Source organism: Dromaius novaehollandiae, chromosome 11 (assembly GCF_036370855.1).
Source record: "Dromaius novaehollandiae isolate bDroNov1 chromosome 11, bDroNov1.hap1, whole genome shotgun sequence".
Classification (NCBI taxonomy): Eukaryota; Metazoa; Chordata; class Aves; order Casuariiformes; family Dromaiidae; genus Dromaius; species Dromaius novaehollandiae.
In genome coordinates this window covers 15,197,476-15,211,715 of record NC_088108.1, presented here as the reverse complement: position 1 = coordinate 15,211,715, position 14,240 = coordinate 15,197,476, and the positions used below count along the sequence as shown (strand labels likewise).

The window sequence follows — 14,240 nt, the reverse complement described above, 5'->3', positions numbered from 1 at the left end:
TTATTCATAAAAGAAAATGGAAATTCACAGAATATTTTAAGAATAAAGCCTGCTATTAAAGCACTAAAGAATGTCATTGAGGAGGCCTTGTAAAAGAATTGTCTACAGAACTACCTTCAGATACTTAAAATTAAAGGAACTTAACAATGGAGAGTACTTGGAAAAAGCAGCTTTACACAATCAACAGGACACAATAAACAGGGGTTAGGAAAGCTGTTTTCATGTTCTAAGTGATATTGATGGCTTTGAGAATGATTTAGAGATTGAATTAAAACACTTTTATTGAATGATTATTTTAGCAATTTGGTTGCTAGTTAAAGTATTTCCTACTTGCTGATATGCAATTAATGATTTTCTCATGTTTCTACAAAAGCTATTGATAATTTTTCCTGAGAATTATCAAAGAAGCAAGAAATGGAAACAATTAGATCCCCCAGTCCATCTTTCTTTCAGTGCATAACAGTTTCTTTCATCACATTTACTAGTATTTTCAAGTCCACTTTTGAAAGTGTAAAGAAGTAGGTTTCCCCCATATTTCTTAGAAAACTGTTCTGTAGTCGGATCTCAGCATTAAGTTGATCTTCCTACAATAACAATTTTTCCTTCAGTTACTGTTAATCACAAACCAATGAATCTTTTTTAATCTCTCTTCGTTTGCTCCATTTAATATTTATGGAGTACTGCTGGTTGGCTCTTTAATTGCTAAAAAGTATATAGAATGTAGTTTTAGTATCTAGCATCTAGTGTTTGAACATTTCTGATTTCTTTCACTGAACCCTCAATGATTTCTAAGAGTCTTCCAATATTTATCTAGCTAGGTATAATTTAATTCCTGCCTTCTAATTTAATGCCGTGTTCAGATTTCTGGGTTAGCAGATACTTTCAAAGAGATTTTGATTTCAAACTTATATTTGATATGCTACTAGGCCCTGAATTTCCAATTATTTATCCTTTCTGTTTATTTGCTTTTTTATTGCCCATGTGAAAATTCCTTGTGTCTCTATTTATGGTTGTAATTTCTCTGTTGTATTAGTTCAATGAATTATTTGTTTTACTTTTGATGCATTATTCAGTAGCTCGTTCTCCAAAATTTACTTTCTGGAAATATAGTATCTCTGAACTATTACACTAAGTGGATCCATTTCTTTTTAGATAAATTCAAGTAGTTAATATTCTAAACTTCTCTATTAGTTCTAAACTTCTCTTACATTACTCTATGTTTCCCCAACTAGAGAATACACAGTTCATAATGCTTTTTCTCTGCTTGATATGTCTTTTTTCTCTTTAAATGATAGAGTAGTTTTATGCCTAACTAAGAAAATTTCTCGGTGTGGCTTCAGAATGAACAATTAAAATCTCTCTTTAGCGTTTTATAATTTTGGACATCTTCAACATGAGCTCCTTGTTCAAGCTAGTGATCAATAACATGCCTACCTATTTCTTTCCAGTTTTTTAGGAATGTGCCCATTGCAGCACATTCCTATCTACTGCAAGACACGTTCTGAACCATTGTAAAGAATTTCATAAATAGATACCACTGTTGAGCTGCCTCCCCCAGGTCTTCAAAGGAAGCAAAATTTCATCATCTGAAAGACAACTTAAAAGCATCCTTAATATTCACAGTGGTTTTTAATGTAGAGTTAGTGAAACATCAATATATGCCTTCTTCCAACAGCATCTTAAAGCTACTGGAGCTTTGTGCTAGGGCTTTTCAGGCAGATGGTTTTCAGCCTGCTCTAATTAATTGGAGGCTGTAGAAATAGTAGCCCTTTGCTTATAAAAGAATATTTCAATGTAATTGCAGACACTTGCAACATACAGAAACATCCCAGGTTCGCCAAGTCTGAGGTCAAAACTTGTTGATATTGTCACTTGGTTTTTGTTACCTGCTAATGCTTAGTATGGACATGTCTTTGTTATTTTGAAAACGAACTTTAGAAACGGTGGAAATATTTGCATTTAAAAGGCAGACAGCATGGTACAGCAGCTGAGCTTTGTGTTATTTAGTACATCAAGTGAATTCTATAATTCAGTGAATATGAACTCTAAGAACTGTGAGTTGCATTTATATCTGTGTGTCTGCCAGAAAAACACTCTCTAGATGGTGTTCCCACTCCAGCATCTCAAAACCCGCGGGAAGGCAGCTGTATGCTTTCTGGGAGTGTCCTCAAGATAGTCTTCTAAATACAGGTTATGGATCAGATGAAAGCCTCATGTATGTGAGTAAAGAAAAATTCCTACCTAGTGAAATTTCCATACATCTGTTTCTGACAGGTTTAATCAATCTATTTGTAGTAAAGAAAAAAATGCATGAGGCATAACAAATATTACAACACTGGTTGGAGAATACTGAGGAGAGGGGAGAAAAGGATTTTGTCATCCCCATTTTGTTTCTTCCACTCTTCTACCATTGCTCTTCCTTGCTTCCTTTCTTCTGGATTTTCAGTGCAGCTCACTTCCAAGTCACTGCAACCCTCTACTCCCTAAGATATATAAGGCCACAGCTAGAAATTTTCAATGTTAAATGGAAGAATCACTTTACAAACTGATGCTTACTCTCCATCTGATTATGAAAAAGGCAGGAATTTTAGAGAATAAATAACTTTTAGAGAATAAATGAATAAAAAGAGGACAGAGAAGAAAAGAGAACAGAAGAAGCTGGTGAAGTGAGAGCTTTAACATACTCTTCCTTCAAGTGATAATTGCTATCTCTGAGTTGTCAGGCTGAGGACATTACTGTCCGTCTTAACTGAAGCACAGGTAGTTTTCCATATAAACTAAAAAGCAGATGTGTCAAATTAATCCCTTTTATAGTTATAGTAGTTTCAGTACAGTTACAGAAGACCTGATTTCTGTCTCATTTTGAAAATAGGGAGAAAAAAGGGAAACAAAGAAACTAAGCTTAATTTAAACTTGTAGTTTTTCAAAGATGAAGAAATTCCCTGTTGTGATTAGTCTCTCTTCTTCTTTTTGCTTGTTCCCAGAAGCAATTCTAATGGACATACTGATGCTTGTTTATTGTCAATATAGGGACTGAATTGGTCATAAACTATTCCTTGGTATTCTAGTTTATGGCTATAGAGCAAACCACAAAGATTTCTTAGCTGGTCTCTTGGCACTTAGTGGTACTTTTCATAGATGTTCAATGTTGCTTATTTTTTCTCAGAATGTTGAATATTAAGTTTCTTCTTCCTCAAATGTTCGCACATTTCATCACAAATGTGTATTTTTTAAAAGGCATTTATAACTAATTTCTATAGAGCTAAAAGGTCCTAGGCTTTGTGAGGAGGATGGCTTTAATGATGACCTGTATGGAAACATGCAAAAAATACACAAAAACAAGATACTAGCTGGAAGCAATTTGACCTTTTCCCGCTGTCTTTAATAAAGGTGATTAAGTCACACTCATAACATGTCAAAAGGTTACTAGAACCTGGTCAGTGCTAAACAACAATCTGAACGACTAACAGATCAGTCTTTTTGTTCCTTAATAATCCAAATTACAGAATAATAATCAGTGGATCTCTCTTGAAGGAAGAATGGCCATTAGTGGAGTTGTTCTAACCTCTTTAAGACAGGGAATGGAGAGTTCACTTTATGTTGTAACTGTATCAAGGCACGCCTGGAAGAAGCAAAAGTCACATATGGAAAACTGGATTACTCTAATAAAGAAAAATTAAACTCTGTTCATCATGGTAAGAGGAGAAGTAAGGTGGTCCTTGCGTCTATAATTATAACTTGAAAACTGTTGACAGCACTTGTGGATAGAATTTGCCAGTCCTTTCAAGAACAATTAACTTTGAAAGATAACCGTTGTGTGGTTAAATGGATCAGAATCTTGACTTCAAAATTACTGTAAGATTGAGTGATGCATATTGTGTCCAGTTTGCATGCAACCCCTCCCAGCAGTGGTGTAAACGGAAGACTTTGCTGAAACAGCAAAATTAGCTGAATCCTTCAGAAATAGGTAAATTATACTCAATGTATGCTTAGAGATGATCATGAGGACAGTCATGTTTAGGACTTCCACTACTTTTTCTTCATGCAGCGCAGCTCATGTCATTTGAAGAATGTAGACTGCAGTGCTTTTGGTGGTCTTATGACATCCTATCTCTGGTTTTGATATATTGAAATTATAGGAAATACTACAAGTGTCATCACACATCACAATAATGATGAAATGTATTATGGTTCCGTATGGCAGGCACTTATTAACCGATTTGTATTAGCAACTGTGACATCTTTGTTGGCGGAGTAAACTAGAAGTTAAAATTCAGGGTATATGAATGAAAGAATATTCAACAGTTACCATTATGAAAAAAAGAAGTATATCCTGAGCTATCCAAGTAGCAAGAAAATCCCTATCATAGCACATTACTTCAGGAACTCCTGAAATCTGTAAAATTTGTCTAGTTTTCAAATGATATTGAGGATGAAAAAGATGGATATGTTTGCAGGGAAGAGAGCTGAATGCATTTTGTAAAATTATTGTCTGTTACAGTTATATTTTAAATACACCAACCACACTGTAAATAAAATGCACCACAGTCCTTTTATAATTCATTTTTACTGGAAAACAGTTGGTGGAGAATTTAAGTAGGAAAAACCAAACGTTGCACTGGCCTTGAACTTTTCTGAATGCATCACTACAGAAGGTCAACAAGGATACTTGTTGGGAGCCATTTGAATATTGGTTAATCAGGAATAATTTCATTCTGATTCATCACTAGAGCTCTTCACAAACAGAACCTTACAATTTGTTCCTCTCTCTGCATCCTGTAATGATAACTCACTAAGACCCATTTTTCATCTCCTTTTAATCTCCTTGTTATCAGGAGATCAGGGGAAAGTTTCAGACTTTCTGGGAGCTGGGAGGGGAGGATGAATGCATATTATTGCTCAGCAATATTCCATACTACTGTAGTTTATTGAAGTACAGTTCTTCATTTAGTATCATCAGTGTCACTAATTTCACCAGCAGAACTGCAACCTCCATTTCTGTCAGCACCGCAGGACATTTGTTCTCAGAAAGAATGGAATTAAAAGGATAGACTGTTTTAAGCATTATCTTTTTTGCTTTTTTGCTTTTAAACCCATTGCTGATGTTAAAATTTATATGCAATATACCTAAGGACAAATCGTAACATTTGTTTTGCTTTCCTGGCATATGCAAGTGTTGTAATATTTATTATGCCTCATGCATTTTTTTCTTTACTACAAATAGATTGATTAAACCTGTCAGAAACAGATGTATGGAAATTTCACTAGGTAGGAATTTTTCTTTACTCACATACATGAGGCTTTCATCTGATCCATAACCTGTATTTAGAAGACTATCTTGAGGACACTCCCAGAAAGCATACAGCTGCCTTCCCGCAGGTTTTGAGATGCTGGAGTGGGAACACCATCTAGAGAGTGTTTTTCTGGCAGACACACAGATATAAATGCAATTCACAATATATTTTTTGCAAAGTGAAATGTTTTGAAAACTGCTTTCCAACTTAGGTTACCAGATATATTGTAGCATTGTGATACATTATTTTTCTGCTTTTTTCTAAGATTTAGGTATTTTATAAGCTTGTAAAAATAACTTTGAGGTGTTACAAATAGTATTCTCAACATTATGGTACATGTAGTGGTGTCATTCTTGCCAAAACATTCTCCTACCCAGTTGCAAGGAAAAATTTAGAATAGGAAATTAGGAGGGAAAAGGGGCGTTGCCAGGATTATGCTTGGAAAGAAATGATGAATGTATTTTGTTGCTCAGCAACATTCAATATCTTTGTAATTTCTTAATAATAAAGCCTTATTTAATGTGATTGGAAAGTCTCGACCACAGGATGCAATTTGTTCCAAACTTTGCTTCTTGATGTGAAACACTGAAATAATGGAGATATGGAGAAGGCTGATCTCTTCTGAATTTGCAGTGCCACTGTGTTCTCTCTGTAGTGGTCAGAATTTGAAGAGAGGTGGGGATTTTGCATGATGTGACTTAATAAAACATAAGATCACAAGATATAGCAATGCATGACAACCGTGTCTGGCTGCCTATACTAAGGTTCAAGACAATAAAACAAATTTCTTTACGTAGTATCCTTGAAGATTAGTTATGTTTGATAAATGTGACTTGAGAGACATTCATGCAGTTCAGGCTTTTCTCTGCAAGCAGAATTCTATTTATTTCAAACAGTCCAAATGTATATGTTTTATAAATGAGGAAATTTTAGAATGTATCAGCAAATCTCCAGATACTAAATATAGACCATTCAGATTGCTAGTGTTGCTGAAATGTTTTGTGGAGCTACTGCAAATCTGTATTCTGTTGTTGGAAAATATATAGACTGGTTTCTAACTGATCCTCCTAACAGTACTTGTAAAAATAAGGAACAGTGATAGGGATGCAGGAATACCTCAGTTGAATAATTTACATAGAATATGCAGTTGGAGTTCAGACATGGTTGCCTTCTTACAATACCCTACTCAGCCATTAATGATCAGCTTGTCCTGACATGAAATATGGCTGCGTGGTTATTGGAAAAGCAGGAAATGGAGGAGGGGACTCAGCAGAGCTGCTCTTCCACTGTCTGTACTTGAGGCCAGTGGTACACAGATTGAATTCAAAGTGATAATATTTGAAGCTTCGAAGGTACAGGGTCTTAATTCTCTTGCCAACCTTCTGAGCTGTGTATGATATCTTAACCTCTTAGGCTGAAAGGAATGGACTTCTGGCTCCACTGTGGAATTGGTGTCTTTCTGCTTCTGATGCCGAATCTATGATGAGTCCCATCTTCTGCTCTCAGGAGGCTGTGTCTTCAGCTTCTTATAAAATAAAACATCAAGGCTTCTCAGCTTTAGACCTTTGGCTCAGTGTTGTTTTTGCTTTTGAATACTTTGTTTCTGACTTGGTTTTGCTAGGTTTTAACTAGAGTTTAATATTTTTCACATCATACATATACATCTTATTAGTTGTAGTTTATAATCAATGTGGACTACATCTCTTTTCAATTTCCACCTGTACAGCAGGTGATAACAAAACCATGACATGCTTGACATATTTTGGCCAGCAACTTTTAGAAATACTAATGATTAGTGATATGCAAACATTTTAGAAGAAAATGAGAATTAAAGAGAATTTAAAGAGAATTAAGAGAATTAAGATGAATTAAAAGAAAGTATTTAAAGAGAAAGTAAAAAGTAAGAAGAAAGATGTTAAAGAAAACGCTAATATATCCTCATATCATATTCTTTCATCATGAAAGAGCAACTCAGTTCTGCACGACTTCCTTTCTAAGAAACAGTGAGCTGAGATCTTGAACTTTGAGATTACAGCATGTATGATTTTTTTCATATTTTGTGATGATTATTTCATACTTCCATATTTCAATCCAATCTTCCCAACTACATTAATTCTTAGAATATTTGAAATGCAGATTCATGCCAGGCATCTGCCTATCTCTGCATGAGGATATTCTTCTCACGCAGGTAATCTGGAAAGATTAAGTCATGAAATATCCAGAAGGAAATTAGAGATATAATCTATTCTAGACCATTTAATCCGTATCAGAGATGAGGGTCATACATATGCAAGAAACCACCATAGGATCTTGTGTGAACTGGAAAAAGCCTTGAGAAGAGATTAGACCATTTTGCTACAACAGGCTGTATATATAAACAGCTCCAGACAGATGTCTCTCTAATGTCTCTTTGGTATGTCCAAAACCTCCAACAATGGAAATGGCCAAACCTGCCTGGGCAGCATATTCCAACATTTAATTCTACCTAATATTAGAAAGCTGTTTCTTGAAATCTAGTCTCAAATCTCCCATACTGCAAAGTAATCAACTTAGAGGTGTACTCCGCTGGCCCTTTTTAACAAAATATTTTAGCACAGAGAGGTCTCTTCTTGTGCTCGCAGATTTTTTAGTTGTGATCATGGATTTGGGTCTCTGTTATAAACTCCAAACCTCACCTCAGTTTCTTTGAAGTCCCTTCTCATTTTCTGCTTCTACTCTACTCAATTTTTCTTAGATATTTGACTCAGGTAAATAACAAAAACTAAATATATGGTAGGATAAAATAGATTCTACAGATACCATTAGGATCTAGTGAGTATTTCCTATCGCTTATTAGTATACAAATCCAATGCTGGGAAACTGAGTTCATTCTCACACTTGCTGAATGTATATATTCATATATGCTCATATTTCTGCACGTCATGTTGTGTGAGTAAATTATTAAAAAACAGGAAGTAATTATGATTAAATCCTGATAATTCAGAAACATAATTGTTTTTAGAGATCCAAGATTTTAGCTACAAAGATGAGCAAGGTAAGTTTGAGTGGAGGGAAAATAACTAGTGCCTTTGGCAGCAGACTGCTGCAAACTGGAGATACGTAGGTCCCCACTGCTGACATTGGCCATGCCGAAGTGCTGGTAATCCAGGTCATGGCTGCTTCCCTCGCTTAGGGAGGGAAATCCACAGTGCAATAGTCAGTGCTGGAAGGAGGGCAGCAGCAGGAGTGGTAGGCTTGACTCTCCAGCGCTCTTCCTCCAATGACCCAGCCTGACTCTTCCCCTTTCTGTAACAGGCAGCCTGTGCTACTCCCCCATTGCTATAGGAAAACTTCGGGTTTGTTCGCTTCTTGTTGAGAATCCTTGAGCTCACTTTGTGAGTCTGGTATTTATAAGCAGTAACATTTCCTGTATTTTAAGTTTAAAAAATTTTTAACGTATCATAATTTTGATTGGCTAGAAAACAACATGCAACCCAGTAGTTGTTGCCAAAATTTATTACTAAAAGAATTATTACTTTTAAGAAGAGTGAGAGAGGAATTGCAGACAATTCTGATTCAATTTCTTTCCAGCAACAACTGGAAATGTGATACTAGTAGAACACAGTAATCCACGGGCTGCTTGGGAGCCACATTGGTAAATGGTTTGTTTGTTTCGGTTTTGAAATTGGTGAGAGTAGAGTGAAAATGATGAAACCTTTGCTTTAGAACTGCTTGCAAATTCAGTGCTAATTCGAAGGACTTTATTTGTGGCTCTCAGTTCTTTTCCAAACCCATTTGTCTATAGAAAGAACTGAAAGGATGCTATAAAACCTACATTTTTCTAAATAAGATGTGACCTGGGTTATCTACTTAAGTTTCAAATTGCATCCTGTGAAGTAGAATTCTTGCATTATGGGATTCTAAGGTCAGAAAAGGGGATCAAGGAAGCTAAGTATCATCCAGCTCAGTAGCTATAAGGCTGCTTTTGCAGTAGATCATAATATTTAGCTGTGCCTCCAGTATACTCTAAGATTTTATATATGACATTCGGTAAATAGAGGAGACTCCCTGTTTATGACATATTGCTACAGAACAGGTAGTGATTTAATGAAAAGCAAAAAAGACCGAAAAGGGGTTTGCCGGAGCCCTGTGTGATGTGAATGCTAACAAGTCCACTCACGTCATCAGCTTCCCTGCTCTCAGCTCCCCCATCCCTCCCTTCCCTTCTCTTTTATGAGCCAGCTTGAAATCAGGGAATTACATGCTAAGGAAAACCCTTCAGCTAAACATATAATTATTCCGCACAGGATCAGTGCAGCACAGTTAATCAGTTTACCAACTGAATTAATTTTTATTTTTTCATGTCTGCATCTCCTGTTGAGAGTGGAGAAATTCTGGATTTAAAGGGGAAAAAATTGGTTGCAGTTGTGAAATGAGTATCTAAAGCTGAGCATTATGAGAGAAACCTATACTGCAGGTTGTTTTGGCAGACAAACCTTACTATCAGTCAGCAAGACATTGAATAACTGGCTCCATGTGGAGTTATTACTTACAAGTACTTTAGAAATAACTGGTTTCCTATTTTAATATTCAATTGTTCAATAATGTTTCCTTCTCTCAGAGTCACAGCTGTACTTCATTGCATTGTATTTCATTTCACTTCACTGGATTGTTTTGAAAGGTTAGTATTTATTTGTACATAGGTGTCACTTAAATGTAAACGAGATCACATTTTAAATGACCCACTACTAGTAAACTGCTTCACTTAGAAAGTACAAAATCTTTGATGCTGTTACTTTAAAAATACATGGAAAACCTTTTAGATTTTGTTCAAAATGAAAACACAAGCTATCACGAATTTACTAATTGTAGTTGCAAGAGAGTCAGGAGTAAGATAGCACACCTCCCCTATGCCCCTCTGATCCCCCAAAATTCTGTGTAGGATTGCCTTCCCTAATGCATGCATGCATATAAAAATAGATGGCCTTTGGTTTAGCAGTGCTCTTTCTGATAACGTGTTTGCCAGTGCCAAGTGTCATTGAGTTTAATAGTAAGTACAGGGGTTCATAGGCTAAAAAGCATCCAACGTCTCCCAGTAGAAGCATTACAGATGCTGAAGAGTATTTTGTCAAGTACTCATTTTAACATGGTAAACTTAATCAGAGGAAAAACAGAACAATTTTGAAAACAATTGTGATTATTAATATGCTTGCTTTATGGGTGATATTTGTTTTCCTACAGTGCAAAAATGTAATTTGAGCAAAGCAATGTAAAGCCCTTCCTCTTAAACTAATTTTTTGAGTCTATAGTATATATCACCAGGAAAACATTTAAATTAAGTAAGAAATGGATACATACCAGGCTCACTTTCTGAAGGGAAAAACATTTGAAGAAATTCAAATTTTTCAAAAATTTACAAAAAAAGAATAGTGTCTGAAACTTGTTAAAAATATCTTCACAAATCACATTGTTTACTCCTTCTTTGAAAGCTTTTTTTTAAACTACACTTCCTTCTCCTCTGTATTTGCAAATCTTTGCAGAATATTTCTGCATACTCTAAAGACAGTTTCTTTAATTAAACGTAGAGTCTTAATTTCTAGATCTCTGTAAGCCTCAAGAATCAATTTCTAAAGACTTGCATGGCCTTTTCAGGTTGACCACAACGTGCAATCCAGTTCCCAAGTTGAATTCCAGTTGAATGCGTTCCCAAGGAAGGAACCGTGAGTAAATACAAGATGCCAACTTGTCATAATAATATTTCTTAGAGCCTGGTAATTTTTACTTTTTTGGCAAGTAACATTTCCTTTAGGAAAAGAACAGAAGGATGTCTCTTCTTGGTTGGAGGTTAGGCTACAGCTGCTTCTGATAATAGCACACTGTAATCAGGATGCATTCTGGGTAGCTGGGTCTCAAACTATTAACATCATTTTTGTGGCTTTCTCTCATGTTCTCTTAAATTATTTGACGTTGCAAGATTTCCATACTAGTTAGTTTCAAAACGTACTTTATTGACAGTTTTAAAAAGTATGTAACAGTAGCTAAAGTAATTGTAATGATAAATCTCTCTGTCATTTTACTACAGAATGTGTTGTAATTTATAACCTTTACAAATACAGCTAATTGACTATGTATTTCTAAGGAAAAATAATGTATATTACACTTGTAATATTTGATACATGGTTCTTTAACATGTTTCTTTTGGTAGCAAAGACAATATTCCACATTTATAACATGGTAATTTTGCTAAAATGTCTTTACAGTATCTTTTCTCTTAAATATACCTTTCAATATAAATGACTTACTTATATTTATATGCTACATTATCACTTGAATATGATAAGTTGTGCAGAACTTCAACCTCACTAATGTGTTAACAGCTATTTAACAGAATTACAATAGCTAATGGAGCTGACATAAGAAAATAAGTGGCCATGATTGGACAATTGTTGTAAAGTTAGAGATTTCCAAGTAGCTTTAGAGTAATTTTGGCATGCTTCCATTTGTGTTTCTTGGGTTTGTTAGGTTTTCTTTGCCTATAACTAAAGTATGCAAAGTAAACACTTTGATAAAACATAGGCTTGTAATATTAGTATGTTAAAAATAGACGTACGTGCAACTTTACTGTCTGTGGGTCTGTAGCACTCATGTTACCAAGGAAAATGTCTGTCTTGTGAATACTTCAATGATGTTCATTGCACTATAATTACTTATGCTTAAGCCCAGAGGCACAAAACTGACAATACTGGCTACTCCAGTTTTTCTTATGGATGCAGTATGCAGTCTCTATACAGAAATGTTAATGTTAAGCAACTCAGCACTGAGGGATGTAGTAAATATTTGAATTCCACATTTAAAACACCTTCTGTTTTTATGATCTTCTTGCTTTCTGTAGTTTGTACACATGTTATGGACTTATTAGGAAAGATGTAATTAGTTTACATCAAAAGAATAGAAGAGTAGCGAGGAGTCTTTTTAAATGTAGCAACAAGTATTATATACACTTTGACATTTAATTTACATTATAATTCAACTTATGAGTTAAAATAGCATAAAAATCTGTCTGCTTCTTAAATCTTTTATTATTGACAGTACAGGTGTAGATCAGAAAACTCTCCTCTGCACACACACTAGGTCCTGATTTCAAGTAATGACAGTGGAAGATGGGTATCAATCGTATATCTGGTTTCAGGAGCCATCCTGATGACCTGCTTAAGATCTCTCAGTTAACCTAAGTTGACACCTGAGAAACAAACTACATACAGTCCCTTAGATGCCATTCGCTTCATAATACTTTACGCTTGTAAAAGAATAGTTTGCTTATAATGTTTCTGATGGGCACCTAAGCAGCCCAGTTTCAGTTAAGCATGGAGATGTAGCTCAGCAGAATGAAATCAAAGCCATTCCCTAATTAATGATAACATACTGAAAGCTTTAAGGCTATTATAATGGACATCCAGTTCATCCCTCCAATAAGTTCAATAATCTCATTACAGAAATTTTGTCCACGAGAAACATACAAACAGAATTTGCACCTCTTTTCCTTATATTATGGAGATTATTTATAGCAGAAATTATTTGTCCCTAAGACAGACAGCTCATCAGAGACAGCATATAACAACACTAATGCATTCTACTGTGTAAACACATTTTTCCCACTCAGGAGAAATTGAAGCACTTATCAGCATGAACAATTCTTCACTCTTCCATCCAAACCAACCTGTTTGTAGCTCAGCCAGGCAATATAAAGCAAAACATTTCACAGCTTATGGCTGTGTTTGTGAAACTGCTAATGTGCAGGGAAATCACCATTCCTGTCAAGTTATCGGGAAGAGTTTCCCCAGCGAAGCTGCGCTCAGCCCTGCTCATTTCCCCTTGCACACCCCATATATGGCATAGACTGCACTGTCCACGGTCCTAGTGACTGCCGGGGACGTGTGCGCGTTAGACACAACAGCGGCACAAGCAAGAGGAGCTGGGAAGCCTGAACAAATCAGGACGTGTCACTGAAGGATCAGAATTCCACGGTCCAGTCACTAGCACGTTTTGCTCTTTATATCACCCTAAACTGTGCACAAGTGCTGCACAGCCACTGCATCAGATCACCTGATATGAGCAAAACAGAGCTAATCAGGGCAAATTTAAAGCAACCAAACATAATAACATTACACTGTGCAATGCATAATGGAGTCATAAGACACAAACACTTTAGGTCTGCATTTACCCACAAATGCATTAGATCACGACTCAGTTCTCAGCCGAATTCCAACAGCATGCTGTGCAGCTTAAACAGCCTCTCTCTTCAGTCGTGTCTTTAAGAACTACTGTGCAAAGCAGCATATGGATTTTAAAAACTGAATTAACTCTCCCCAAAACAAAGAATACAGTAGCAGAAATGTAAATTGCATGGATCCGAAGTACAGACAATACATGGTAATAAATGATCGTACCTTTCATCCAATCCACTACTTGCTTGGGCGTCCACTTGCTAATAGGTTCCATAACGAGAGCCATCATCAGATCACTTTATCATTCACACCAAAATCAGAAAAAGGAGAGGAAAAATGTATCAGAGCATGGCTGGGATAAGAAAGCTGTAGGATTTTACAGTGCAGTCCAAAGACAAGATGATGCTTTGTCCCTCCAGGTTTCTCCTGCACTGATTCAGTAATGTATAAAATTACACTGCTTGATCAGCTCTGGCACCTCCCCCACTGCACACAGCCTGCAACACACTGGAGCACACTGAACCAGGAAATGGTGCAGTATGTATATACTTACTTACAAAAAGCCTGTACCCAGTGATCTACTTATTAGACTGGCACAAATATGAAATTATATTACACAGAGAGCAATTCAAGCTCCAGCTATTCCAGACACTGAGTTTTAAAGAGCTTTATTCCAACAAGCTCTGGGATCTTCATCAGGGAAAATATCACTACTGTAACTTGATAGCAGATTGTCTTGGCT

At 35.9% G+C, this 14,240-nt stretch overlaps 1 protein-coding gene across 1 annotated transcript in view; it reads right to left on the bottom strand.

The window, feature by feature from the left end:
- The window catches only part of LOC112983901 (connector enhancer of kinase suppressor of ras 2-like), a 240,445-nt gene extending 226,651 nt beyond the window's left edge, over positions 1–13,794 (bottom strand). The window contains exon 1 of the mRNA XM_064518287.1: positions 13,721–13,794. Within this exon, the coding sequence (XP_064374357.1) occupies positions 13,721–13,787 (67 nt within the window). The 5' untranslated portion in view covers positions 13,788–13,794. The remainder of the gene's footprint in view (positions 1–13,720) is intronic.
- Between the last annotated feature and the right edge of the window lie 446 nt (positions 13,795–14,240).